This window comes from Symsagittifera roscoffensis, chromosome 4, assembly GCF_963678635.1.
Source record: "Symsagittifera roscoffensis chromosome 4, txSymRosc1.1, whole genome shotgun sequence".
NCBI classification, from domain to species: Eukaryota; Metazoa; Xenacoelomorpha; order Acoela; family Convolutidae; genus Symsagittifera; species Symsagittifera roscoffensis.
Window position 1 is genome coordinate 54696402 of NC_087065.1, and position 25752 is coordinate 54722153.

A 25752-nucleotide genomic window follows, 5' to 3' on the forward strand; every position below is an offset into this window, starting at 1 on the left:
GTAAAAATGGTATGAGTGGTTAGATTATGTATTTTTCTGAGATTTTGTTTCGCAAATTAGTTTTTTGCGGCAAGTGTTTGAAAAGCTGTGATTCAACTAATTGCGCTTTCAATCTTTCTTTTTTTTCGGGTTAACAACTAATTTCACAAAATCAACTGATGGCATGTCTGTTATTGGTGGCATGTCTGATGTCAAATTGCAGTTTTTTTTTATTGGATCCACTCTAATTTCCTTTTTTTGCCAATTACTTTTTCTTTGTTCTAAGGTTTGTGTTCTCTTGTTTCAGTGGCTTTGGTTGTATTTTTTTATCCAGTTGCCATGTTTTTTATATGTGGTATCGAATTTTATGTGAATCTCAGCTCGCATCAGTGTTTAAATTTCATTTTTTTAAATTCTTTCATAATAATCACACTTGCAAAAACAGGTGTCTTGTAAAGGGGAACTAGACTTTTCCCCGTAAACAACTTTTCTTACAAATTTTCAGCTTGCTTTATTATTGAATCTCAAGAACTTTCGGGTTTCTTCGCTCTTGGTTTTTCTGGCTGTATTACCGTTGCCTTTGCATCCTAAGGTCTGGGGTTCGAATTCCTGCTGGAACTTGTTTTTTTTTCATAAAGTATAAAATTGAAAAAAAAAAATTCCGGTAAAAATTGATTTGTCGGACTTTCATTTATCTGCTCAAGTGTCGTCGGAGTAGTTGCCTCATCACGGATTTCTTTTGCACTGTAAACAAGCATAATGGTATCGCCTTTATTGTAGCTTGAGGACGACTTGAATCTTTTAAAAGTTTTAAATAAAAATCATCTTAAATTTTGTCCCGTTGCTAATTTAAAATTCAAACGTCTTATTGACCTGTTTATCTAGAATTCCTGTTTGAAGGAACTGGTTGCGAGAATTTTTCCTACAGAAGCGGCGACTCCTTAGTTTTTGTAAAAGAAATGTTATACCCTAGCAAAAATTCCTAAAATTTCTTAAAAAATCCTAAAATCACTCTAATCACTTATTTTACTAGTCAAACAACTAAAGTTTTGGGCGAATTCAATTTTTTGAAATTAATTATTTTGTCCCGCATCAGGAAAACATTCAAAAATTATCAAATTCATACGTCCAGCTTTAGCTGGGGACTTCGTTGTCTTTTATCGGGTTATAACCGAAATTTAGCTTCGTCTCTGTATATTTTTTTTACAACAATTGAGTGGTAAAGTCGTCTAGTGAACCTTAATTCTCCTGATGGCTTTGCAGCTAGTATGCAGTTTGTCTGGATTAAAAGAGTCTAAATTAATACAGTTCTCCAATAATTGAAATGAAAAATCGATTTTTCTGATTAACATTCCTGAAGAAATTCAATAAACTGCTCAAGTTGTTGTCTGCGCAAGTTTTCAGCTTACAAACCGCTCGGTAATAAAAATCTTGATTAATCCTGGTGGTTCTGTTTTTAGACTGTTTTCTGAAATCAATTTTTCTAATTTTGAAAAATTGTATTCATTTTTTTCGACGTGATTTCCGTATCATTTTTGATTCCCTAGCTTGCTTTTGAAACTGCTGCTCTGCAACAAAATCATTTTTACTGCCCAGAGAGCAAGGTGGTCTTAAAGTTTGCGACCGCATCAGTTTGATCAAATTTGTCTGTTTGTAGTTAGACTTTTTCTGTCACGTGTGATACCAGATTGCGTTTCGCCTCTTCAAACTGTAAAGATCAGTATGTAGATCTTAAACAGGGGCACAACATAGGTTCGCCGTGAATGGCTGAACAGCTTGTACGTTGGTCCTTCCCTTGTAGATAAACTGTCTTATATTATCCTTGTCTGTAAATTTATATCAATTTTTCCCAAAAATGTTTCGGTAAGTTTTGAGACGTACAATCTTCGAGCAAATAACTATGATATTTTTCTTCGACTGTATGCAATTTCAATTTCGTTGTTTTTTCTAGATTTGATGGTCAAAAATATCAATCAGAAATTAAGCTAGGTTCAAATGAAAGCGAAAGCTGATTCTTCGAGGTTTTAACTGATAAGTGTTAAGTAAATTATTATCATGGATGAAAATGAAAGCGAAGACACGAGGGATCAAAAAACCGATTCTTCGCAAATTGTAAAGGGAGAACAAAAAGTAGTGGAACAATCGACAATGGTGGCTTCAAGCTCAAACATATCAGAGAATGCGTCCAATTTATCTCGAAATTCCCACTGCGACCGCGTTGATGAATTGAGTCGTCATAAGATACAGAGGCTGGACTCGGAAGCTCTAAACAGTGAGAGTTCAGCCGAAAAAAGTGTTTCAACATCTACAGAATTTCATTCAGCTACTGATTCGCAACCAGAACTTAAACCTGAGATCAATGCAGAAGTGCTTACAGTTCTAATACCTGATTCAGAAAATAGTTCAGCAGACACTAGTGTGGAACAAAATCATACTTCAGTTGAATTAAATATTGATACGGGTCAAGGTGACGATGCTGATGGACGAAGTGAAGAAAATGGAACCTCTGCTACCAATGGGGCTGCTGATATCGTCAGTGAGAGACCTCGCGAGAGCCCAGAAAGCCCGACTCCGAGTTTTGACGAAAGGTGCGAAGGAGTCAATATCTTTCCGAATCAAATCGAAAAGCGTAATTTTGATCGGAAGTAGTGTAAATTAAAAAGTGTAATATCTTTCCGAATCAAATCGAAATTTTGATAGGCTGTAAAGTTATAAACAATAAAATAAAATTTACATCACGAAATTGCCTAGAATAGTCAATGTCAATGGAAAATTTTGGACTAATTGTAAGATCCTTTTCATGTATCGCAGCTTATATGCTTGTTTGTTCTTTTTCCGACCGCAACCAAGCATTCATTTTTTCGCATTGATCAAAGAAATCAATCAAGCTTTAAATTCGAAAGTATTTTGTTAATTTTATAGTTAAAAAATTGAAAAGAATAGCAATTGTATTGCTCGAATTGATCATAGTAGAGTTGAGATTTGAATTGAAGTGAAGACGGATCAAACTTGATTGTCGTTTAGGTCTGTGACCCCTGGCCCTACGTTGCAGGAAGTGACAGTTTGTACCGAGAGATGGCACACAACCATGTGTCGAGCTCCCTCCCCCAGGTACTACACGGGAACAGACGTGGAACCTAATTTAGTGGAGGAAACTGAGGAGTCCACAGGCGATGTTGAGTTTAGTGACAAAGTGCCTGACTTGGCCAGGGATGAAACGGACAGCAGTTAGTATTCAGCCATATTTACTTAATACCATATTAGTAATATTGAACGACATTTACAGCTGAATGACAGGACAGGTCAGATAGTTTTCTGCGTGCACCAACTCCCCCGGTTTCATTTTCAGAGTGGGGTTATTAGAGCATGCTCGAATTTCGGACCCTTTATGTGAACTTTGATGCTATTTTGAGACATCAGTTATTGGCCGATCCGTCATACAAGTAGCTTGTGTTAGTAGAATAATGGGGATAAAATAGGGTGTTGGGAAAGCGCAGAAAATTAAATTGGTAGCTAGGTTGAAATGTAGAAAATCAAACTGAAAGCTTGAAGTTAAATATACGATAATGGACAATTTTATCTCTTGTTTCTTCCTTTGTTGTATGTGTGATGAGTGACTTTGGGATAAACGACAGCAGCAGTAGCAGCAGCGATGGGTCAGACGGGTCGTCATCCCCCACCTCTATCTTGACTGGGACTCGGCCTTATGTGGACAGACTACCTACTGGATCCCGACGTCTTGGGTATTGGTCTTCTTCTGAAGAAGGGGAGACTTATGACGTCAGACAGGCAACTATTGATGCTGGAGTGAATGAGGAAGCTCCCCGCAGGAGCACCACAGAAACTAATGGGAGACAGGAGTCGACCAGCGATGCTACTGCTGTCTCGGTTTCTGCGACTGAGGAGACGTTGCCAGCGGAATCTAGCTATAACACTGGGACAGTGCCTTTGACAACGAATGTGCCAAGTAATACTATTAATAGTGCAACATCTACAGAAGGAAGTGGAAATGATGGTAAGGATACAGCTCCTGTTTCTATCAAGTTTCTATCTATTCGCTGAATTTTGTGATTTTTATTCTTACTACTACTACTACTAATGCATTTTTTGTCCGTTTCCCATTGTGGAGGGGTTGGAAATCCGGAAAGCGCGTAAGCAATGGTTCAGATGAGGGCGTTCTGAGTAGCATTCAAGCAATTAAATGGAGGATAACACGTTTTTCCATGCCATTCGATCAAGGCAGTCTGTGGATTGGAGGCCTAAAGTATTTCGATTCAGGGTTTTTTAGACCTTCCTGCTGGTTTTATACATGGGGCTGAAACATGGTCTGTTGATTTTTATTCTTATAAGAGTGGATTATCACTGACAGACAAAGCTCAGCCCAGAAAGTAACCAAGAAGTTTATATCTTTTTTAAGCAGGGGAGCTATAGTAGTACTCCGTAAAAGTTTAGTAGCTTATGTGTGAGCCCTCTCTAATTCTTGATTCAATTGTGTTTGGGCTAATGGTCAATGAAGTTGCAGATCTTTACTCATCAAAATTTGATAAAATTCCCGGTAATACTCCAATTTTTTTAATTGTGATCCTAATGCTTTTCGAGTTTCCTAGAAATTTTGTGGTTTGACTCGATTTCTTCTTAAATTCCATTCATTTCCTTTGTTTACACATACAATGCTTGTTATAGTATGAACTATCTTTTTTCCAACCTAATTCGCAAATATTGTTGCGATAAAATGTGTTCATTTTGAAAGTGTTCATTTTGATCAATAACCAGCTATTAAGTACAGCCATTGCTAAGGATTTTAAAACAGACTATTATTGTTCCGACTTTCATAGCGAAAGTAACGGAATATTTGTGCTCGGGTGGTTTTTTTCTTCAGGCAAATTTCGACTTTTTAACTAGCCATTTTTGACGGGACTTTTTTAGCATTCAAAAAGTATTGTTGTACTGAGCTTAAATTTGGAAAGATATTTCACCTGTGATCATTTTTTGTAAAGTTTTTGGGGTTTAAAAATTGCCATTTTGGCCAATTTGGGACAAGAAACGCGCGAGATATTTCGCGCTATTAACGCGTAAGCGGAGATTTAGTCCGTCATAGAAATCGGTTCAAATTGGTTGAGGGAAGCTTATTTGCCATAATTGATTTGTTACTAAGAGCGAAATTTATCACTTTGTATTTAATATGGCGTGATTTTCCCAAAAAATCTCAAATTAAAAAAAAATTCATTTCATTTTTATTACATTTAGTTTTTTCATATTATTACTGCTCCATAGACTGCTCTATAAAGGCATGTTATTTGGTTTTTTTTTTCAAAGTGACTGGTACTGGTAATGCGTCATAATTGGCGTGCATCAATTAAGAAATTTTGTAGACTCAAAGTTTTAATCATTCAGTTTTTCACAGTAGCGTTATCGGTCATATTTTTGCTTGTGTGTGCGAAAAGCAACTCCGACTCTGTGTTAAAAGGAAGGCAAACTCCCAAACTTCTCTATTGAGCAGAAAAAAAACGTAAAAATCACGAAAAACGTAATCGACTTCTAGTTTCGAAAGTGGATTTTGATTTTTAGATTTCCAAGTGGAATGAAAAATTACCTGTTGATCTAGTTTTCTCTCGAATTCGCTTAGTTTCATGAAAAAAGGGTTGATCCTGAGCAAGGTTATTGCAGTCGGGTACTAGTCTTTTTCCCGTAAATAACTTTGTTCACATGACTCATATACCGTGTTTATTATGAATTCAAGTTTCTTAGTGTTCCCGGCACACTTAGCCTGTAGTTAACGAATATTCCTGGGACGGCAAAGGTCCTGAGAACAAATCTGACCAGGACCTTTTTTTTAAAACGGAAAATACTTTGTTTCAAATTAAATTTTTGGCCTCATGGTTGTCTTATGTTTGTGTCGGATTAGTTGCCACATCTTAGAACCGTTTTTTTATGCGAGTTTTTATTTATTATGCTTGTTGTGTTTTGATTTTCTCCTGGATTTTTAAATTGAACTTTACCTTTTTTTCGTATTTCTTTATTATCGCCGAAGTGTCTTATTTTTGGGTCGTATCAAGGGAAACAGGGGCGGATATAAGATTTTAAGATTTTCTCGAGGGGGAAAAATTTAGGATTTTTTTAGATCGACCAAATTGAGTTTCCAAGTGCCCCCAGAAAACACTAGCAGACCGTAATTTGACAAATGGTTTTTGGACACTTTTTGGAAAATTTGGGCGCAATGCGCCTTTTGGAAAATTTGGGCGCAAGGCGCCTTTAGAAAAATTTTAGTGTCGGTCAGCCAAAAATAGATTTCTTAAAAAGTTTCAAAGAGAGACCCTTTGGGTCGACGACAGGGGGTCGAACCCCTGGGGGGGGGGGGAGGGGGGAGGGAGTTGTGTGGGGTTTTATTGCCGGAGGGTCTGTGTGGTGAAAAGTTGCATTTTGTTGTTGTTATATTGAAAGTGGATGACATTGGATATTGCACTAAAGATTTTTCAAATATTAGCATGGGATCGCCAACTTATAAAAATCTAGAAACTGACCTGACATTGTCTTTTCAGTGGAATAATAAAATTAAAGATTTGTTAATAATTTTTCAGCCGATGAAACACAAAGCACTCAACCACAAACTACAGAACAAGTGGATGGAAACCAAGAATCGGGAGACGAGGATCTGAGGTTCATCCGGGGTCGGTTGACGGGACGTCGGAAGCGCAAAATGTCCACGGTCAAGGAGCCCAACCCGTACATCACACAGCCCATTCCGGTCCTAAACTGGCGCTCCTTTAGTCACATGGAGCGATTAAGACATGGTGAAATGTCGACAGAGAAGTACCAAAGAGAGGTGCAACGTAGCCAGCATTTCATTCAGAGGTTACTCATGCTTTAGTTTTTTTGAATTTTCTAATGTTTGTTGTTTTGAATTTTTTAATTCTCCTTTGTATCGTTCCTTTTCCATTTTTTTTTGCAGCGAACATCTTGGACGCGATTCACCGTGATCTTGTGTCGTTTTTTTTTCTGTTTCACGCGGGTGTCTACAGAAGCAAGAATATAGTGTTACAATGGGTTTAATTTGTTTGCAACACAATTCTAAAAGTAGGAATTCTGGTGGAAAGTTATTGATCACCATACTTTTGCTATATCCGCTTTGTGCGTGAAAGTAGAGAACGTCATGATTAAGAAACGTTTCTTTTGCACGAGAGATCCGAATTTGAATCCCAGGTCGTTATTATTTGCTGGCTGAAGTCACTAAGTTTCAATAAGTCTGATTTTTTTTCAAATGGTTGAATCTTTTTGTGCTCTTTTAGTTTTTCGTTTTCCGTTTTTTGCTATTTTATTAGTGAAGTGCAGCTTCGCCTCTGTGTCAGTTATTTGTTAACAACTATTTGTTGTTTAGATTTTGACTAATATCTGATGATTTTGTGCAGATGGGATAAAGAGTGCTCGCTGCATGGTCACAGGGGCTGCGTAAATGCTTTGAATTTCAATGAATCTGGCACTGTGTTGGTGAGTGCGGGCGATGACCTCAACGTGATCTTGTGGGACTGGCTGACAAAAAAGGAGAAGACAAAGTACGAAAGCGGACACCACAGCAACGTCTTCCAGGTCTCTCTTGGAGTTTTTAGTTCAAACGGTAGAATTTTTTGGTCGTATTCATGTAATTTTGTTCATTCAAACGCGATAGCTTTTCTTCGAAGAAAAAACCCGCAAAATAGGATCAAAGAAGTTGTTGGCGTGCTAATCAATATCTTCTTGACTATCAACCATTTATGCAAACTGAATGAATTCGTAACTTGGTTGAATATTCGCATATGCTTAATTGTTGATTAAGTGTCAATGAACGCAGTGAAGGTACTTATATAGGTCGTGTTGATTTTTTTCCAGGAGAAAGTATCTTAATTTTTTATTAAATTTCTGTGAGCTACACTTGTGGTTGTGTTATGTAGGCGAAGTTTCTACCTCACTGCAATGACACTAGTGTGGTGTCATGTGCAAGAGATGGCCAGATCAGACACTGCAGTCTATCATCCACTGGCACTGCCTACACCACCAAACTAGCACAGCACAAAATGTCCGCACATAAGGTCAGCCATAGCTGCTACAAACAATGAGTTTCGAAAACAGCATCTAAAAGGTAGTGGCTGTTGAGAAAATCAGAAGAATTGAAAACCAGGAGAAACTTTGTCTTCGGGTGTGTTTTAGTTTTTTTACCACAAATAATCATCGGAATGGGTCGAGCAAGTTGTTATCATAAAACCCTTTCAGTCGTGATTTCCGAAAAATTCTCTAACGTCGAGGAAAACCGGTTCGACAATTTTGAGTTTCAGTCTAATTTCAAGCGATGGAGTAGGTCTTATGACAGAAAGGTTTTCTTTTTAGCAAGGAAAATTTAGTTTTGCTCCAGGAAACTTAGTTTTGGAAGTTTCATCTAGCTCTCTCTTGACAATACAAAGTTTTTATATAATTAAATATAATTATTCTGCAAAAAAAATGATTTTTTTTTCATCTTTTGTTTATTTCTTGAAGAGAACTCTTGTCAATTATGCTTAATTCACTAGTCTCCACGCGTTTAATTTGTTCTCTCATCTCAACATAGACACCACAAAATGACTTTAAATTTAAAAAATCTTTACATTTTTTTAAGAATGCTAATTGCACAGAAGCTGGCTATCCTTGCTAACGATTTTTAAGCAAAATATAACATGATATTACATTATGCATCAATATACCAGTGGAGTGTAGTTTATTATAACGGAACAACTTTTTTCTAACCCAAATCGAAAATTAAAGTGCTTCTTTGGTGTATTTCCAGCATTAACAATTCAAAAGCATCTGTAGCTGCATTATAGTGGCTGCTGTTAGTTGTTTTCCTGGCGACTTCTGCGAGGACGTGAGACTTCTAAGCTCTAGGCCGGATGTTTATTTTTGGCACATTGAAATAAGATTCTCTCCTTATTGACTGTACTTTTGCTGCAAATAGTTGGCAATTTAATAGCCACTGTAGCTGTTTTATTGGTAGCTAGTGGTAGTTATTTCTTTGAGCTATCGTGGCTCAGATTAGAGAACTTAAGCCTAATCTCCATGTCAGAGGTTCGACTGAGGCACAGCAAAAGTTTTATTTTCCAAGGCTTATTTTATATTTTTCTTTCTTTCCTTATTTCACTGTTTTTGCCTTGAGAGATATTGTTTTGCCGTTTTCTCGATTTTGTTTACGGAGTGCTACTTCGTCTCTATGTAAACAACAAGGGTTCATGCGGGTTACAAAATGCTGCAACTAGTCTGAATGAAATAAATGGAAATATTCAGATTGATTTTATGCCATTAGAGCTAATTTTTTTGAGCTTTTTGTATGTCGACCAGTTCTACTTTTTTAAATTATATATAAATTTTAAATTATATATAATAAAGACTGTCGTACTTCTGGGAAAATTTCAGTGCAGCATAGTGATACCCGTTCAATTGACTTATTTCACCTGTGAGCTTTAGGGAGCAAGTGTAATATCTCTTTTTTTTCAACCTAAGTCGCAAATCTTGGTGCCAATTTTTTATAGCATGTGCCTTGAAGTTCGATTACTAACAATTTTACACAGTTGATGCATTTCTCATTCGTTGAATGAACCGAAAAAAGCTTATTTTTCAAAGACACGTACAATAATATAAACTTGATTTCAGAAATTCTCGTGGCGCAGATGCGAGTACAGGGGATTCTGAATCTCTTGGTCGTAGAATCGAATCCGCCACAGCAAAAGTTATCTTTATCTTGGCGTTTTGTTACCTTGTTTCTTATTTCATTCCATTGAGATGCTTTTTTGTCGTTTTCGAAGCGCAGCTTCGCCTCTGTGTAACGCCTTTAAAATCATTCAGACTAAATTTTCCTTGAAGAATCTTTGATTGCCTTTAAATATTTATACCATACAAAAGAAAATATTGCAAACGAGGTTGGATGTTTTCCATACTCCGCTTTAGCGGGGGGAAGGTAGGTTAATTTAAGTTATACAGGCGACATTTCTTTGTAAGGGGTAGGTTTTTGCTGAAAACTTTCCTGAAAAATCCAAATCCAGGTGAGTTTCCATCAATGATTAACTCGAAATATCGAAATTTTTCTTCAAGCTTTTGGAGAATCACATTGATCCAGTGGTTGTTTTGATAGAGTCTTGACGAATTGAATCAACTTTTTGTCTGAATGAGCAATTTACTTCACAAAATTGCGGTGGTTTCAATTTCTTGAACTTTTGTTGATTTTGTGTGGCCAGCTTTAAGACATTTTCACACCGTAGTTTTCGTCGATATTCGCAGCATGTTTGTTTATGCAAAAAAATTTCTAAATGCGCTTTTTTACACAAGCGAAGCCTACTGTCATATAGCAATATTCAATTTTTTCCGAACCCAAGTCGAAAATAAAAGTGCTCATTTCTTTGGTGGCAATTTTGCTGCAGCAATTTTTATCTAGCTTACTTTAGTTTAGGCTCTAAATTTGTTCGGGCTCAAAATTACTTTCTTGTGGTTTGAGTTTTGATTTCTCATTAACTTCGTTAATGTTCGTTTCCTTTGTTACAAGAAAGGCAGACTCCACTTGATCGACTTGTAATTTAGAAAATGGTTTTTAATAATCAGATTTCCCAGCGAAATTAAAGTTTTACCTATTCATCCAGTTTTCTCAAGTTTGGTGAATTTTATCGAAAAAATGGCAATCATAAATTGTTCTTGAAACTCAAAGAGCTCTAAGGCCACATTTGTTTTCTTTTAAATGCGACAGTTGAAGTTTTTTTTTTCAAAAAAGTCCTTTGCGTGTTCTGTTTTCTTGCGTTCATTGACTCGTTTCCAACTGTCTGTTGGTTATGTTTATTGAGCACAAAAGACCATGCATTGGTGCTTGTGAGGTCTGTTGGTGGCTAGTGTTTAAATATTGTTAGGAGAGCATGGCACAGATGATTGGATGTGTCATTCTCAATATCTAGGTCAGGAGTTTGAATCCGGCTCATAGCAGATTTTATTAGTTTTTATTTTTTTTATATATTTTTTGACAGTTTAAGAGCCACTTTTTGTTGTTTTTTGCTTGTATTTGCGAAGTTGCAGCTTCGCCGTTGTGTAGAGGTTACAAGAATTGCATTTTTACGGCACATCTGCTCCCCCAAAATAAGTATAAGACGAGTTTTCCCAAAAATTTAGTGTTGTTCGATCGCAAAATAGTACAATCAGATATAGTACTTTTCAAGCCAAGAGGCTCAATTCCTGAAAGATGGCACGCGTTCAGCCCTTCCCCTATATCCGCCATTGCTCTATTCCCTGTTTTAGTTGAGTGTAATGCGTCAGCACCCTTGCCAGCTTCTAACTTGTGGCGAAGACGGCTACGTGTTCAGCCTGGACGTCCGAGTCACCTACTCCAAAAAGCCCCTCCCCGTTCTTACAGTAAATGACGAAAAAGACAGACCTATAGAACTGTACGCAATAGACTGCTGTCCTGCAGACGAAAACAAATTCCTAGTTTGCGGCCGGAGCCCCAACGTGCTAATATACGACAGAAGAAATCTACATGGGGGACCCTTGTGCAAATACAGGCCGAAGCATATTTCAGACGACGATTTCCGAATGAGCGCGACGTGTGCGGTGTATAGTAACAGCGGCACAGAAATTGTAGCCTCGTATAGCGATGAGGATATTTATGTGTTTGATGCTGATAAACATCAGATTGTGTGCTGTGATGAAAGCTTAGATGAATTAACGCCCAGAAGTTCGCAACTGACACAGGAGAAAAGCGAGGAGGGGCAAGGGAATGAAGATGGCGACAGGAAAAAAGGCAGATTGGAAACTACTGTTGACGAACCAAAAAAATTCTTCGGACATAGAAATAGTCAAACAGGTTCGCAATTTGCAGTTTGATATTCTTCTGAACGTATTCTTATACGCTTATTTAATGGTTAAAGCAAGAGATAATCTACAAAACCAAATGACGCAAAAAGTTCTTTCTTCTGATCGATTAAGATGATATAGGCCGTTGATATTTCGACTGAGGTGGTATTCGCTATGGGAATACACAATAAATGCTCCACAGTAAAATGTTTCCCTCATGTGTCACGATCAACTGTTGTGAGTTTTTTTTTGCTGGCGCTCATTTTGTACAAAATATATTTAAACATTTTAAACTGGCCATGAGACAGCCCCTCTCCCCTTGTATTTTTCTTAGACTTTTGGGGTCTGATACTAAATCATGCAGGATTAAACTCTCTCTCCGAATGCGAGTAGCGTGTCGGTTAGTAGAGGTGGGAGGAGCGCCTTTTTCTATTTTTACAATCCCCAATTCTCTAACCCAGCTCGCATATATTATATGTTCTGAGTAGCTCTGTAAGCACACAGTGGTTAACCTGGTTGGAGTTTTGCTTTGTTTGTTTCAGTGAAGGGCGTGAACTTCTATGGGCCTGATAGTGAGTACGTAGTGAGTGGGAGTGACGACGGACACGTTTATGTATGGGACAAACACACCACCAACATTGTACAGTGGATACAAGCAGACCAAGCTGGCGTGGTAAGTGTAATACAGGCTGAGATTCTCAAATTTTTTCTCTTTTTTTGTGATGAGCTTTTTGTTCTCCGACTATTTTCGAAGAAAAGGACGGAATATTTGTATTTGTGCTCGGCAGTGACGTCCATTAAAAAAAAACAATTTTAATCAATTTAAATTTTCATTTAAATTTCAATTTGTTTAAATGTGAATTTATGAGCCTACTCAATTATAATGAAAGATCGAGCAATTTGAATTGAAAAAAAATTAAATTGCTCCAGCGGTATTCGATCCGACGCCAAAGTAAAGAGGTTACTCATGATAAATAATTTCAGTTCCGCGGAAAAAGCAAATCTAAGTTTTCTCGTCAAATTTGATGAATTTTTGTAGTAAATAGATATGCCCAAAAAATTGCTTTGCAATTCTTTTCACTAAAATGCGAAAAGTCCCCAAAATTGGCTAAAAAAACAGGCTGAAGATAATTTTATTTTCCAACGAAAAATTTCAATAGTTTTGGAAAAATTTAAATTGATGCCAACAGTTTTTATAATTTTCTTGAGCAATTTTAATTTAAATTATTGTTATTTTTAAATGGACATCACTGGTGCTCGGGGTGGTAATTCTCCAGACAAAATTCAACTTTTTAACTAACAAATTTTGACGGAATTTTTTCTATATCATTCGAAAGGTATTGTTGCCCCGAGCTCAAATTTAAAAAGATAACTTACCTGTGATCTTTCTTACAAAGTTATGGGGGTTTAAAGATTGCCAATTTGGGACAATAAAAGCGCGATATGTTTGGTGGTTTTTAGCGGAGGTTTAATCCGTCTTAGAAATCGTTCTTAATTGGAAGGAGGCATACTTTTTGGTCTATTTAATACTTTGCTAAATGCAAAAGTATCCTTGTCCTTTACATAGTGGGGGGCGGGGTGGTTGGGGGTCCGTGATTTACATAGCAAGGAGATGGTTGCTTTGGCGGTTAAAACAATAGACCCAATCATACTGCACAATCAAAAGTTTGTGCAGTATGATTGGGTCCCTAAAATTGGCTAAAAAACATACTGAAGAAAAAAAATTTCTAAAAGAAATTTAAATAGTTTCGGAAAAATTTCATTTGATGCCAACAGTTTTTTATTATCTTCGTATGAAATTTTAATTTAAATTCTTATTTTTTTAAATGGACATCACTGGTGCTCGGGGTGGTTTTTTCTCGAGACAAATTTCGAGAAAACAGGATTTGGCATATTGACTTACTGCTACGATCAGCCGTTTATTCGAAGGAGGTGATCGTTATTCGCTCAATTAAGTACGAAAACGTTTTTCTCCATAGTTCATAGTTTCGAGAAAACAGGATTTGGCATATTGACTTACTGCTACGATCAGCCGTTTATTCGAAGGAGGTGATCGTTATTCGCTCAATTAAGTACGAAAACGTTTTTCTTCATAGTTTTGATAATCAATTAGTTCAATTTTTTTAGCCTTATTTCAAAATCGTTTGGGTACTTTCGAAAAAGGTGTGTTGGCTCTAAACTTGCCAAGAAATTTAAGGCTGTTCCGAAACTTAAATGTTCCGAGTGAATATTTTCTTCTGATTTTTATTTAATCAGATTAGAAGAAATTTCGACCACTGAATTCAAGTTAAGATTCGGAACACACTTTGTTAAATACTAATCTAAGGATTCTTGTGAGTCGGGTGTAAAAATGTGCGAGTATTGTGTAAATTGTGGTCTCTTAAAGCCTCGTAGTTTTCGAGAATCGCGCTTAGAATGTTCTGTGCTACTTTTCAAAGAAACCATCTTTTCTAGTCAAGCTTGAGAATTGCTTCATTTATTCATTAACGTGGCCCATTTTTTAATTAACCACAGCTATAGCAGCGTAGAGGTGCTTTGTCTAGCATTTCAGATGTTTTGGTTGATTGTCAGATCACAATACCAAATGACATATTTTGGAAGAATTTGAATGACATAATTTGATTTGAACATTATATGCAAACAGCGGAGCTCAAGAGAATGTATATTGAAACGAAAAGTATGCTGCTCGCTACCCAACATTGCTTTAAGAATTATTTGATCAATAATTCATGCTAAATTAGAAAATTGGAACAGCCGTTCGTGATTTTTCTTAAGTCGAGTTATACAATTGGAGTAATCCCAGAGGTGTAGATTAGTTCATGGTATGTACGACTTATTTCATAAACTATACCAATGTTTTTGATGATTTATGATCTCCGAAGTTGATGTGTGCCAACTAAAAACTGGATTATCTTGATGTTGAGATGCGATAGTATTACTACTAAGTGTGTTGAGATCGTTAATCTACTAGGCAAATGACCAATATGCGATCTGCTTGGCTCTCCACACTGAACAGCTTTTGTGCCCTTGTTGTTCCGACTTTCGATACGAAAGTAACGGAATATTTGTGCTCGGGGTGGGTTTTTTTTCTTCAGACAAATTTCGACTTTTTAACTAGCCATTTTTGACGGAATTTTTTATATCATTCAAAAGGTATTGTTGTCCTGAGCTCAAATTTGAAAAGATATTTCACCTGTGATTATTTTTCGTAAAGTTACGCGGGTTTAAAGATTGCCATTTTGGCCAATTTGGGACAATTAACGCGCGATATATTTCGGGCTATTAACGCGTAAGCGGAGAGTTAATCCGTCTTAGAAATCGTTCCAATTTGGATACGCGAAGTTGATTTGCCATAATTGATTTGTTACAAGTAGCGAAATCTATCCTTATGTACTTTATATGGCGTGTGGGGGGATGATTTTGATAAAAAATTTTAAATTTTAGAAAAAAAAACTATCATTTTGTTTTATTACTTTTAATTTTTTAATGTTATTACTGCTCCATAAACCTTAATAGGCAGTCGGAACATTCAGGGCTTCGCACTGATACGAGCAGTCTTGTTTTATATCTGCATACAATTGTTTTTTTTTGCTAAGCTTAGCTGGAAAATACTGCGCCATAAAGAGCTTGTGAAGCTTAGTTTGTCAATAATTTGTGCAGTATGATTGGGTTTGTTACGCTACAGGATTTTTCAGGAAAAGTATTTTAATTTGTTCAGGCTCAAATTTACGTTTTCGCGGCTCTTTTAGTTCAGTTCTTTTCCTTTGTTAAAAGGAAGGCAAACTCTGCTATTGAACAGCAAATGTTTTAAAGTCACTAATAACGTGATCGACTTCTAGTTTCCAAAATGGAGTTTAATTTTCATATTTCCAAGCTAAAAAAATTATAGTAATTTATGATCCAGTTTTCTCAAATTGGGTTTTACCAAAAAGGTGTCAATCATAAAATCAAAGAGCTTCAATTCCATCTAATTTTTTTCTGCAGTTCGAAAATTGAGATGTTCGAAAATTGTTGGCTATGCTGTTTGCTTTTAGGTGAATGTGCTTGAGCCTCACCCGACTCTTCCCCTGATGGCCACTTCAGGACTGGACCACTGTGTGAAAATATGGGCACCTAACAGACATAGACAGCAGTCCAGTCTAGTCGGACTAGCTAGTGTAAGACCAACAGCAGCCAACTCAAGTTCAACTTCATACCTACTTTTCTCATTCACATCATATCTTAGATTCATTTTTGTTAACTTGATTTTTTATGCAGTTGAAATAGCTTAAATGTTTTCAGAATTCTTTTTTCAGAACCCTGTGAAATTTCATTTCATTCTGTAGGATCGGTGATCCTTATGCACTTTTGACAAAATAAGAACTGAACGTAGAATGTATTACCTTGGGACTTTCATGCTGTATGATAAGGCTAATAGTAACCTGAGCGTAAGATTGATTATTCATTAAGTTAAGTAGTACAGCAAACAAAGGTTTGAGCTCAAAATAGTTGAAGTTTGGAAGAATTCGTCACTCCTAAGCCAGAAAATAGAAAAACAACAAAATGGTAACCAAGGAAGCTAGTGTTATGAAACTCAGAGGAGTACTAGAGATGATTTGACTCGGGCATACAAAAAACGGGACCCCTCAGACCCATTAGGGGCAAGTGATAACGGTCCCCGGAAGTGGAAATGGCCCTATCAGAAATCGGCATTTAGTGACAGTATTCGGCTCAAATTTTAGTATGCTATAGGGATAGTTGAGGGAAGCTTAAGTTTAGAACCCCAGAACACCCACTTCCCGTTTTATGCCCTAAGTAAACAGACCCACCCCTAACTTCCGGAAATCGTTTCTCCGCCCCCAATGAACACAGGGAGCTGAAACTTGGAGGGATGATAAGTAGTGACAAGATACATCTTGTGTTGTAATTTGAACCAACGGTTGGATTGGAAGTTATTACACCTTGAAAAAACTCTCCCTTAGACCGGAAAAAAGCAATTTACGCAAAATAATGAGCGTAATAATGAGCTGATTTTTAGCGGCAATAGATACTAGTCCCCACAGCCAAAAAAAAACCTTCTGAGTCAAACCCGGCTCATTTCGGTGTTAATAGCATTTTCCAGGAAAAGTGATATTGGACCTTAGAAATGACATAACTTGAGATAAATGAGAAAAATTGATTGGATATGTATGAAACTTGGTAGTTAGGACCCCCATGAGACCTTGAACCTGTCTAAGGAAGTTTGAGCCCGGGTGACCGCTGAATGACTTTATGTTGACCTTTGGGCGTTTTGTTCCCAAAGTTGCATAGAAAATCCCAGGATTAACACCGGAAAGTGGCGTATTCCCCAGACCTAACCCTTTGGAAATGAGAATTGTTCACCTTACTAATAAGTAGGACGAAACTTGTACTTTGGGACCTGAATCAGAGAGTAGTGCAACCTTGGAGTAGTAGAGTTAATCCTCAGTGGACTTGGTAGACATTGGGTTCAGCTTAGCTTGGCAAATGATCTATTAATAGCAATTCAACTAAACTAAAGAAAAGTAGTCCCAGAGGAAATTGATAGCAATAGGACCGCAGCATGAGAATTAAGTCTTTTAAATAGTATGAACGGACTGTGAATTTACTTAACCCTAATAGACGAACCAAATTCCCCTGATAGCTAGAAGGTCGGAGTTCGAATCGAGTACTGATAGAAATTTCTGATGCCTGGAATGAATTAGCTACCCATAAAATGGCATATCTCGCAGCGTTAACGGTATACTTCAGCAAAGACCTTGGGAGGGTCACTGAGTAAACTTAGTATGGTTTAGAAGTTGGGTTGAACTCAACGGCCGAAGTTAACGGAGGTCAAGAAATAGTTGATTAGGATCGTATGACTTTTGTTTGCTTGGTCGAGTTATGACACCTACCGCATACCGGTTATGTACTAAGCGTAATGAGATTGATAAAGAAACGAATTTTGACAAGTGGCAGAGTTGACAGGGGGGTGGACGTAGTCATAAAACATGTGCAGACGGATGATTGAAGCGGATACCAGGACTGATAGCGAATGGCGTGGTAAATCAAAACTAAGTGTAATTAAAGGTAAGGAATTGGAGGGTACCGAAGAGCGTTTAAGAGTTAGAACAATTGATACTGAGATAGAGCATAGTTGGTTCTCAGTAAATTAGAGAGAACAATTGTTGCCAGTGAGTCGAATAGTTAGTTTTCGGAGTAAAAGAACAATTTTTGCTAGTGAGTCGAATAGTTGGTTCTCGGAGTCAGAGAAAAATTAAAGCAGAGACAGAAGATAGTTTTTTCTCATCAAAGTGAGGACTTTGATTCTTGAAGCTAACGAGATCAGTTAAAGTACCTCAAAGGAATAGTGATCCGTATAGACACTAATAATTTTAGCAGGACAAAGTGAGTATTTGTGTGGAATTACTGTGTGTTGATTAGAAAGGATTCTCTACAGAGAAAGAATCGTTTAGTGATGTCACTTGGAATTCAAATTGTAATTAGACAATTGTGCTGATAAATCGCGGACCCTTTCCTTTTGAATTGATTATTAGATTATATCCTGGCCAGTCAAAGCCTTCTGTAATTAGACATATATTTATCTGAATGAAATTATCATTAGAAATTGTTGCGATTGTATCGAGCAGACGCGACAGCAGAAGGGGGCAAGAAACATAATACAATACAGAATAGTTGCCACTAACTTAAACCTTTCGAGATTGTAGATAGTAGTGAATCTCGGTCGCCCCGCTGATTTCACTAGACAAGAGATCACTTTGCGGTGTCGTTAAGAGAGAGTGAACGAACCTAGAGAAACAATCCCCTAAATCTAGCCAAAAATGGAAATCTTAATGAAGTACCAAAGGGAGAAACTTTGGGCAGTCAGGGGGTCGAATCCCTGAGGGGGGCATCTGCCTCCGCTCACCTAAATCCGCTACTGCATTTCAGTTTAAAGTGGATTGTGTCTACTAAACTCCCCATAAATTAAAGATATCCTGAAGATAATTGATATAAGGAGCATACTCTTAGCTAATTACACGTGATATCAATTGATCCGACCAAGCATAGTGTCCAAAGCTATGTCCCGTCGAGGCGATGATTTTTGCAGTGTGTAGTGATGTTGTGATGCAAGCATATGTTTAGACGATGGCACAGAACAAGAAGATGAGAGAGAGTGACCCAAATAGGGAGGGAGTGTTCGACGCCAGAATGCTAATGCTTCTCATGCAGTCACTATCGAGCTCAGAGGTCGGTCCTACTTTTTTTTGTACTAAAAACCCTCCCTCCCCACCGCAAGTGCACCTAACAACCCTTCGTCAGGAGAATGTGGCGTTGTCTTTGTATTGCCTGTAATAGAACACCACGTTGATGAACCATATTGAAAAGTCCTTTATTGGATCAGTTGTTATCCATTATTGTATGTTCGTATAATGTCAAGCAAAAAAAAAACGGATTCAAAAAAGTGACTGTTCTCAAAATTGAATACTAAGGTTAGTGTTTTCATTGAACCGGACGGATCTGAAAAACACACAATTTATACACTTTGAAAAATTTACGAGCTGATAAAAATCCTGGTTAAAGTTTTGAACAAACACTTTCCATGTGATTTTATAAACAAGTCAATAACCGCAATTGAGGTGGAAAAATTTTTGGAAGGATAAAAAAAATAAGCTGTCTGAAACTTCGAATTCACTTCTTACATACAGGGGCGGATCCAGAATTTTCGGTAAAGTCGAATTTTCGGTAAGTTGAATTTACATGTTATTAGCTCATGTAAATTCAATTATAACTACCATCATTTGTAATTAGCTGAAGTTCGTTTCGGGTACCAATTATTTTTTCAAAATAATTTTCATTTCCGGATTCGTGGTTTTCGTCCTAGTTTGTGTCGGTTTTTCCGTTTTCTAAGATTCATATGTTTTTCTTTTAAGTTTTCAGGTCGAATTTTCAAAAAAATCGAAATTTCTTTTTTTTTAGATAGACTAAATTGATTTTCTGAACTCTCCCCAATCACTACGAAAGCCCCTTTTTGGTCATATTTTTTTTTTGCACCGCAGGCAAATTTTAAAAAAAAACAGGCCGCAACACGTGTTTTTAGGCAGTCTTTTGGATTTTTTTTTCGAACAAAAATTTGCGTTTTTTTCGGGGTGAGTTCCCCCTTTAAAATTATATATTGGCGCTAAAAGTGCCTCTAGAAGTTTTTAGTGTCAGTCAGCCAATTTTCTATGAGTTTCTTTCAGGAGAGAGGGGGTGCCGGGCTGAGGTTCTCGACTCATGATTCGACCGAAATGGTCGAACGGTGTCCGTTTTCAATTTTTCAGTCGAACGATATCCGGTTTCAACTTCTTGAGTCGAACGACGTCCGTTTTCTACTTTTTTCAACCTCATCGGACATTGTTCTACTTTGTTCGACTATACCGGACATTGTTCGACTTTACCGGACACTGTTGGGCTTTACCGGACACTGTTCGACTTTTTCGGAAATTTTTCCTTTTTTACCTGGAATTAACCGAACTACAACGAAAGGGAATTAACCGAACTTGCCTTACCCCACTTTCTACAGTCTTCGAAAAAGTCTTAGGGGGGAATATATGACCGATTTTTTCATTTTATCGAAAACTATCCTACCAAATCTAAGATTTTGAGTTAAATCAATAGAATGGGCTGAGTTAAATCAATAGAATGGGTTAAATCAATCGAAAGGGAAGCTTCTCTATATCAGCGATTCGCCTATTTTTTCTTTTAACAAAAGGTTATGGCCCTCAGAGAACTCAAATTTTTGATTTTTTTTTCTGTTTGTTGAAAGTTTTCTCATAAACAACCCTCCAAAACCGGAATTTACTGGTTCAATGGAACGGAAGGGTTTTAGGAAGCTCCCTTGCATAAGTGGTTATGCTCAATATTTTTAAAAGAAAACTGAAGGCCATCAAAATTGCCACCCTCCTGACTTTCTCTAGAACCACCCTCCTGAATCTGGGATTTAAGATTTAAAAATGCCACGCTCCTTAGTTTCTCAAAAACTACCCTCCTGAACATGAGATTTAAGATTCAATCGAGAAAAAGGTTATGAGAATTCTCTTCATGCAAACGGATACGTCCTAATTTTTCTAGAGTGAAAAATTTGGACTCAAAAAGAGGAGTTTCTGACATTTTGACAAACTTCACTTTTTTGACATTTCAAAAAATGTCATTTTTTGGAAATGTTTTCAATGTCAGAATTGTCATAAAACAATTTTTGACATGTATGACATTTTGTTGAAGCTACAATTTTCTTAAGAACTACCGTTTTAATCTCAGGTTGAAGGTTCAATTGTGAAAACAAGCTGTGGGTTTCTTCCGGACAAAAGCGAATACGGCCCTTAACTTATATAGAAAACCAATTTGTACTTCGACAAATTCGGATATCCTTGTTTGCATTTGTATTCCTACTACTGAAGTTAACGATGTAATTTCGAAAAAAAAGTGAAAGCCCCTTCCTGTGTTCTGGTGCTTTTGGCGAATTTTTCGCTTTTGCCTCTAAAATTGATAAACTTAGTCTTGGTTGCTATTTTGAACAGATTTTTACCTCTTAACAGATTTACTTCTTTTAAGAATCGATGAAAGTAGTTCAGACCTTGTTATAGGTCGCGATGATTTCTCTTTTTTTTTCAGGAAAAGTCCTAAAATTTGGTCAGGCTCCAATTTACTTTTTAGCGGTTTGAATTTTGGTTTTTTTTTATTCTAGTGATTTGGGAGAGCTCAAAAAATTAATTTTTTCGACATAAAAAAGGTCGACAAAATTTTCGAATTTTTTTGAAAATCCTCCCGCCCCTCGAGAAGTACCTAGATCCGCCCCTGAGTGTATCTATTATGGCAAATTACTCAAAATTTAGTTTGGATTTATTTTTGCGCGCATTGTGGTCACCTGCGCGTTTGAGAGGAATAAACACAATTGTTTCTTGAAGCTAGTTTAACAAAAAAATTCCAGATAACTTTATTCAGCTCAATATCGATCCACGAAGCTTTTATTAGCTCATGTAAATTCAATTATAAATACCATCATTTGTAATAAGGTGAAGTTCGTTTCGGGTACCAATTGTTTTTGCAAAATAATTTCTATTTCCGGATTCGTGGTTTTCGTCCTAGTTTGTATCGGTTTTTCCGTTTTCTAAGATTCATGTTTTTCTTTAACGGATTTTAATGAATTTTAGATTTTAATGAACTTTAATGGATTTTAGATTTTGTTTTAATTCAAAACATTTTTCTTCTATAATTGAAAGTTTGGTTAATTTGTAAATTTAATAAGTCTGATTTGGAATTTTTTCCGCTTTTTTTCGATTACACAGTTTCGGTTTATGTTATATCGATTTAGTCAATTTATATTGCATCATTTTCAGGGCAAATAATTTCCCATGCGATTATGTGATGCACTGCGCATGGGTCCTAAAATCTTGTAGAACTTAATATCTCTATGACACCAGTTTCTCGCCTTTTATCGAATGGTTCTTTTGCTTGTTTGAATTTTTATCTGCGTATTAGACAAATTGCGATCTTCCACATTATAGCATCACATCAAGTTATTGCTCAAAAAAGCCGCTAAGGTGTGGTGGAGCTATAATTTTTATTACTAGACTGGGTAGGCTATAATGGGAAAGAGATTGATGTGCTAAATAATTTTTCTATTTAAAAAAATTCGTTGTTTCAATTTTGGATGCTCGTTTTTCTGTCTCAAGATATCTAATTTTTTGTTGATTTAAAACTCTGATGCTTTCAACAGCAAAATTGACTCTAGCCGGTTGAAAGAATTTAAACTGAGCCACAGTTTTTCGTCTTTTTGGTTATCTTCCGGTCGGTTTTTCTTGACATTGAAAATTTTGTGTGATCTCTTAAATTATAGTACCAGACATTAATCGTTACTTTTTGTGTACCAGAGAAGCTTCTTTATTTGTATTCTTCATATTTCTCTTCCTCTTTTGAAAATGATGCTGGCTTCTTAAAAGTAATGAACGTAGTGAAGACTCTTATATAGGTCTTGGTGATTGTTTTTTTCTTTCAGGAAAGCCTTTAAATGCTCTATGTAACATTCGCCCAAATATCACACAGCGACGGAGCGTAGAAAAAGTACCTATTAACGACTGGCAGGCGTCAGTTACCTTAATTCTACTCGTTTTTCACCGTCTCGACCTTGCCAGTTGATTTTCTGGTCTGTCTAGGGCAAAGTAAAAAGTTACCATTTTTAGGCCATCAGTCAAACGACTTTTGATCAGCTTTCGTTTGCATGCGAACACAACCACATAGCTGAGTCTCGGATCCTCAGACTACGTGATTGTCATTAAAAACACGGCTCGAACCACCTATTTCTATATGTTTTTGTGTGACAGTTTTATATTAAATCCATTGGAGATGGATTGATCCTTTCCTTTTTCTATCTACTCATGTCCTGAAATATCAAATAATATCGGTGTTTAATTAAGATCTAGGACATTACAGCAGCTGTTATAGTTAGTTTACCCAGTCCCTTCACATATAACAGTCTCTGGGGGACCAAGCCTCCGCTCCCGTGATTTTCTTGAGATAACACTCTTATCTCCTATATTTCGTGTCCCGGGAGGGTTCCGTGGTATTTCTCTTCCCCCCACTGAAGCCTCCGTCTCCACAAATTGTCGCTAAGGTCCTTATCGTGTGTTCTTGCCACGATAAGAGGCTCCGTGTTTTTCTGTCTCTGATACAACTGTTCTTCACAATCTCTATCGTGGTTCTGATTTTCGTCTTTTTTTATTCAAAATGGCCGTCTTTTTTCTATTTCTCAGAAATGTTCTTCTTCCAATCGAAATTTTAAAAATAAAAATTCTAGAACATTCTGACCCTCCGTCGCAACACTTTTTTGTTCATAAGGCCTTTAGTCACTTTTTTTTTCTGTCGCGGGAAGGTTATGCTGTGTCATCTGGCAGAATGGCACACTAGTAACTACAGATGTGCTTGCATACGTATTAATGCATCTATGAATGCAGTTAGGTTTAAATGCATTTTTCGAACTCAATTCAAAATCATTTACTGAAACTTACGTAAATAGCACTCTCCAAATACGAACGTGGAAATGGCGTAAAAAATTGTGAATAATTTCTATTTTTGAAAGGGGAGTTTAATTTTTAGATTTCCAGCGGAATAAAAACTAGATTTCAAGCGGAATATTGGTCCAGTTTTTTCAAGTTGGGTTAATGGTAACAAAAAAGCTCCAATCATAAATGTTCTAGAAATTCAAAGAGCTTAGCATCTATTTTTTTCTTTGAAGTTCGAAAGTTGAGATTTTTTCAACAAAGTCAATGTTTTTTTACTGTTTACTTGCGGTCAGTTTTTTTCCAACTATCAGTTGGCTATGTTTTTATCAAGTGTTGTTTTAGCGTCGTAGAATGCGACTAGATGATTCAGAGGACGAGGATGAAGATGAGGAAGACGAAGAAGAAGATCAGGGAACCGGCCAACGGGAGGGATCTGCTGCTGTCGGATGTCGCACCTCGTGACGCCTTTTCCAAATTAAATGATTTCCGAGCCCAATTTCCAATCACAAAAAGAACTATATGTTCTGATGCAATATTTTGGCTCAGATTTCGACCGCACATAAACTGCTTTCTTGTGGTTCTGATAGCGAAACCTCTTCTGAAAAATCAAATAAGTGAACATGCTACATAGTCGTTCCGATGTTATTTGGCAACACTGGTGAAACCTTCCGACTTCGAATGCTCAGAAAAATGTGAACTGAATGTGACTCATTGTTGAAAACTAATAAAAGGAGAGAAGCTTAAAAGATTTGTTTTGTTATATAGAAGCCTATTATTGGTATTAGATTACTGAAAACAATTACGTAACTATGAGATTAGAAATGTTCCAGTCTAATTTTCAATATATCATTAAAATTTGCAGACAAATTCTTTTCCTTTATCAATTCCGCGGATAGATTTAAGCGTGGGACTGTTCAGCATGTGCATGGTTAATTAGTGATGGTTGTAAATTTTGAAGGCGGAAAACAAACCTCCAAACTTGTGTTTTCGATGTTTTGAATATTTAATCAAACAGCTGTTAAAGACAAAAAGCGACAAGAGGCCGGAACTAGTGAAACTACATGGTATAAATGGCCTTAGAAGAAGATGAAGAAACAGGTCTTCCAATAGTTGCAGAAAGGTGTGTGAAGAAAGAAGTGAAATTCGAGGACCCCGTGAGAGTTTTTGTCAGGTAAGATTTTTGAGGCAAAATGAAACAAATTTGTCAACATGTCATAAACAGATCTGAATGATGCATGCAAATAACTAAAAATTGTTTTAATGAGTTTTCTTGTTAAGAATGCTCGTAACAAACTTGTCCCGGGTATTTTTGTAGCAATTTGTGTTACAAGTTGAGTCTTTCACGGAAAAATTTGATGTTGAGGGTATTATTTTAGACTATTGTGTTATTGCGACGATTTTCGAAAAACCGGCGGAATATTTGTTATCATGTCTGATTTTTTTCTACAGCTAATTTGGCGTTTGAATATAAAACTTCGTCATACGAAATATATATAGGCTTTGAGCTTAAAGTTGAAATTATCTCACCTGCAACCAGTTTTGATAAACTCATGCTGGTCTTGAAATTATCGTTTTAGGCCAATTAGTGATAATTTTTGTCAGTTTTTAAATATCATTCGAAAGGTGTCGTTGTGCTGAGCTTAAATTTACAAAGATCTTAGTAAATTTAAGCTCAGGACAACGACACTTTTGAATGATATTAAAAAACACAAAAATTGCTGGTGAAGTAGTCGAAATTTGTCTGAAGAAAAAACGACCCCGAGCACAAATGTTCCATTACTTTCGTTATGGAGGTCGGAACAATAACTCGTGTCATTTTTCGTAAAGTTTTGGGTGCTTACAGATTGTCATTTTGGCCAATTCGGGACAAATAACGTGCGATATATATAACGCTATTAACGCGCAAGATCGTTCCAAATTGGTTGAA

At 36.7% G+C, this 25752-nt stretch overlaps 1 protein-coding gene across 1 annotated transcript; it reads left to right on the top strand.

Annotated features, from left to right (window-relative positions):
- Positions 1 to 1933: 1933 nt before the first annotated feature.
- LOC134844949 (DDB1- and CUL4-associated factor 8-like) lies at positions 1934 to 24994 on the top strand. The gene is made up of 11 exons (XM_063861775.1): positions 1934 to 2567; positions 3004 to 3206; positions 3581 to 3994; positions 6558 to 6831; positions 7386 to 7563; positions 7905 to 8042; positions 11254 to 11818; positions 12351 to 12481; positions 15843 to 15965; positions 18931 to 19035; positions 24168 to 24994. Exons 1-11 carry the CDS (start codon positions 2035 to 2037, stop codon positions 24285 to 24287), a joined length of 2784 nt encoding a protein of 927 aa, XP_063717845.1. The 5' UTR covers positions 1934 to 2034; the 3' UTR covers positions 24288 to 24994.
- Positions 24995 to 25752: the final 758 nt, after the last annotated feature.

What these genes read in the sequence shown, in the direction of transcription:
- LOC134844949 (XM_063861775.1), top strand. Translation starts at nt 2,035, where the DNA reads ATGGATGAAAATGAAAGCGAAGACACGAGGGATCAAAAAACCGATTCT. An exon ending in ACTCCGAGTTTTGACGAAAG is followed by an intron (nt 2,568 to 3,003) that starts GTGCGAAGGAGT and finishes ATTGTCGTTTAG; the next exon opens with GTCTGTGACCCCTGGCCCTA. An exon ending in ACAAAATGTCCGCACATAAG is followed by an intron (nt 8,043 to 11,253) that starts GTCAGCCATAGC and finishes TCCCTGTTTTAG; the next exon opens with TTGAGTGTAATGCGTCAGCA.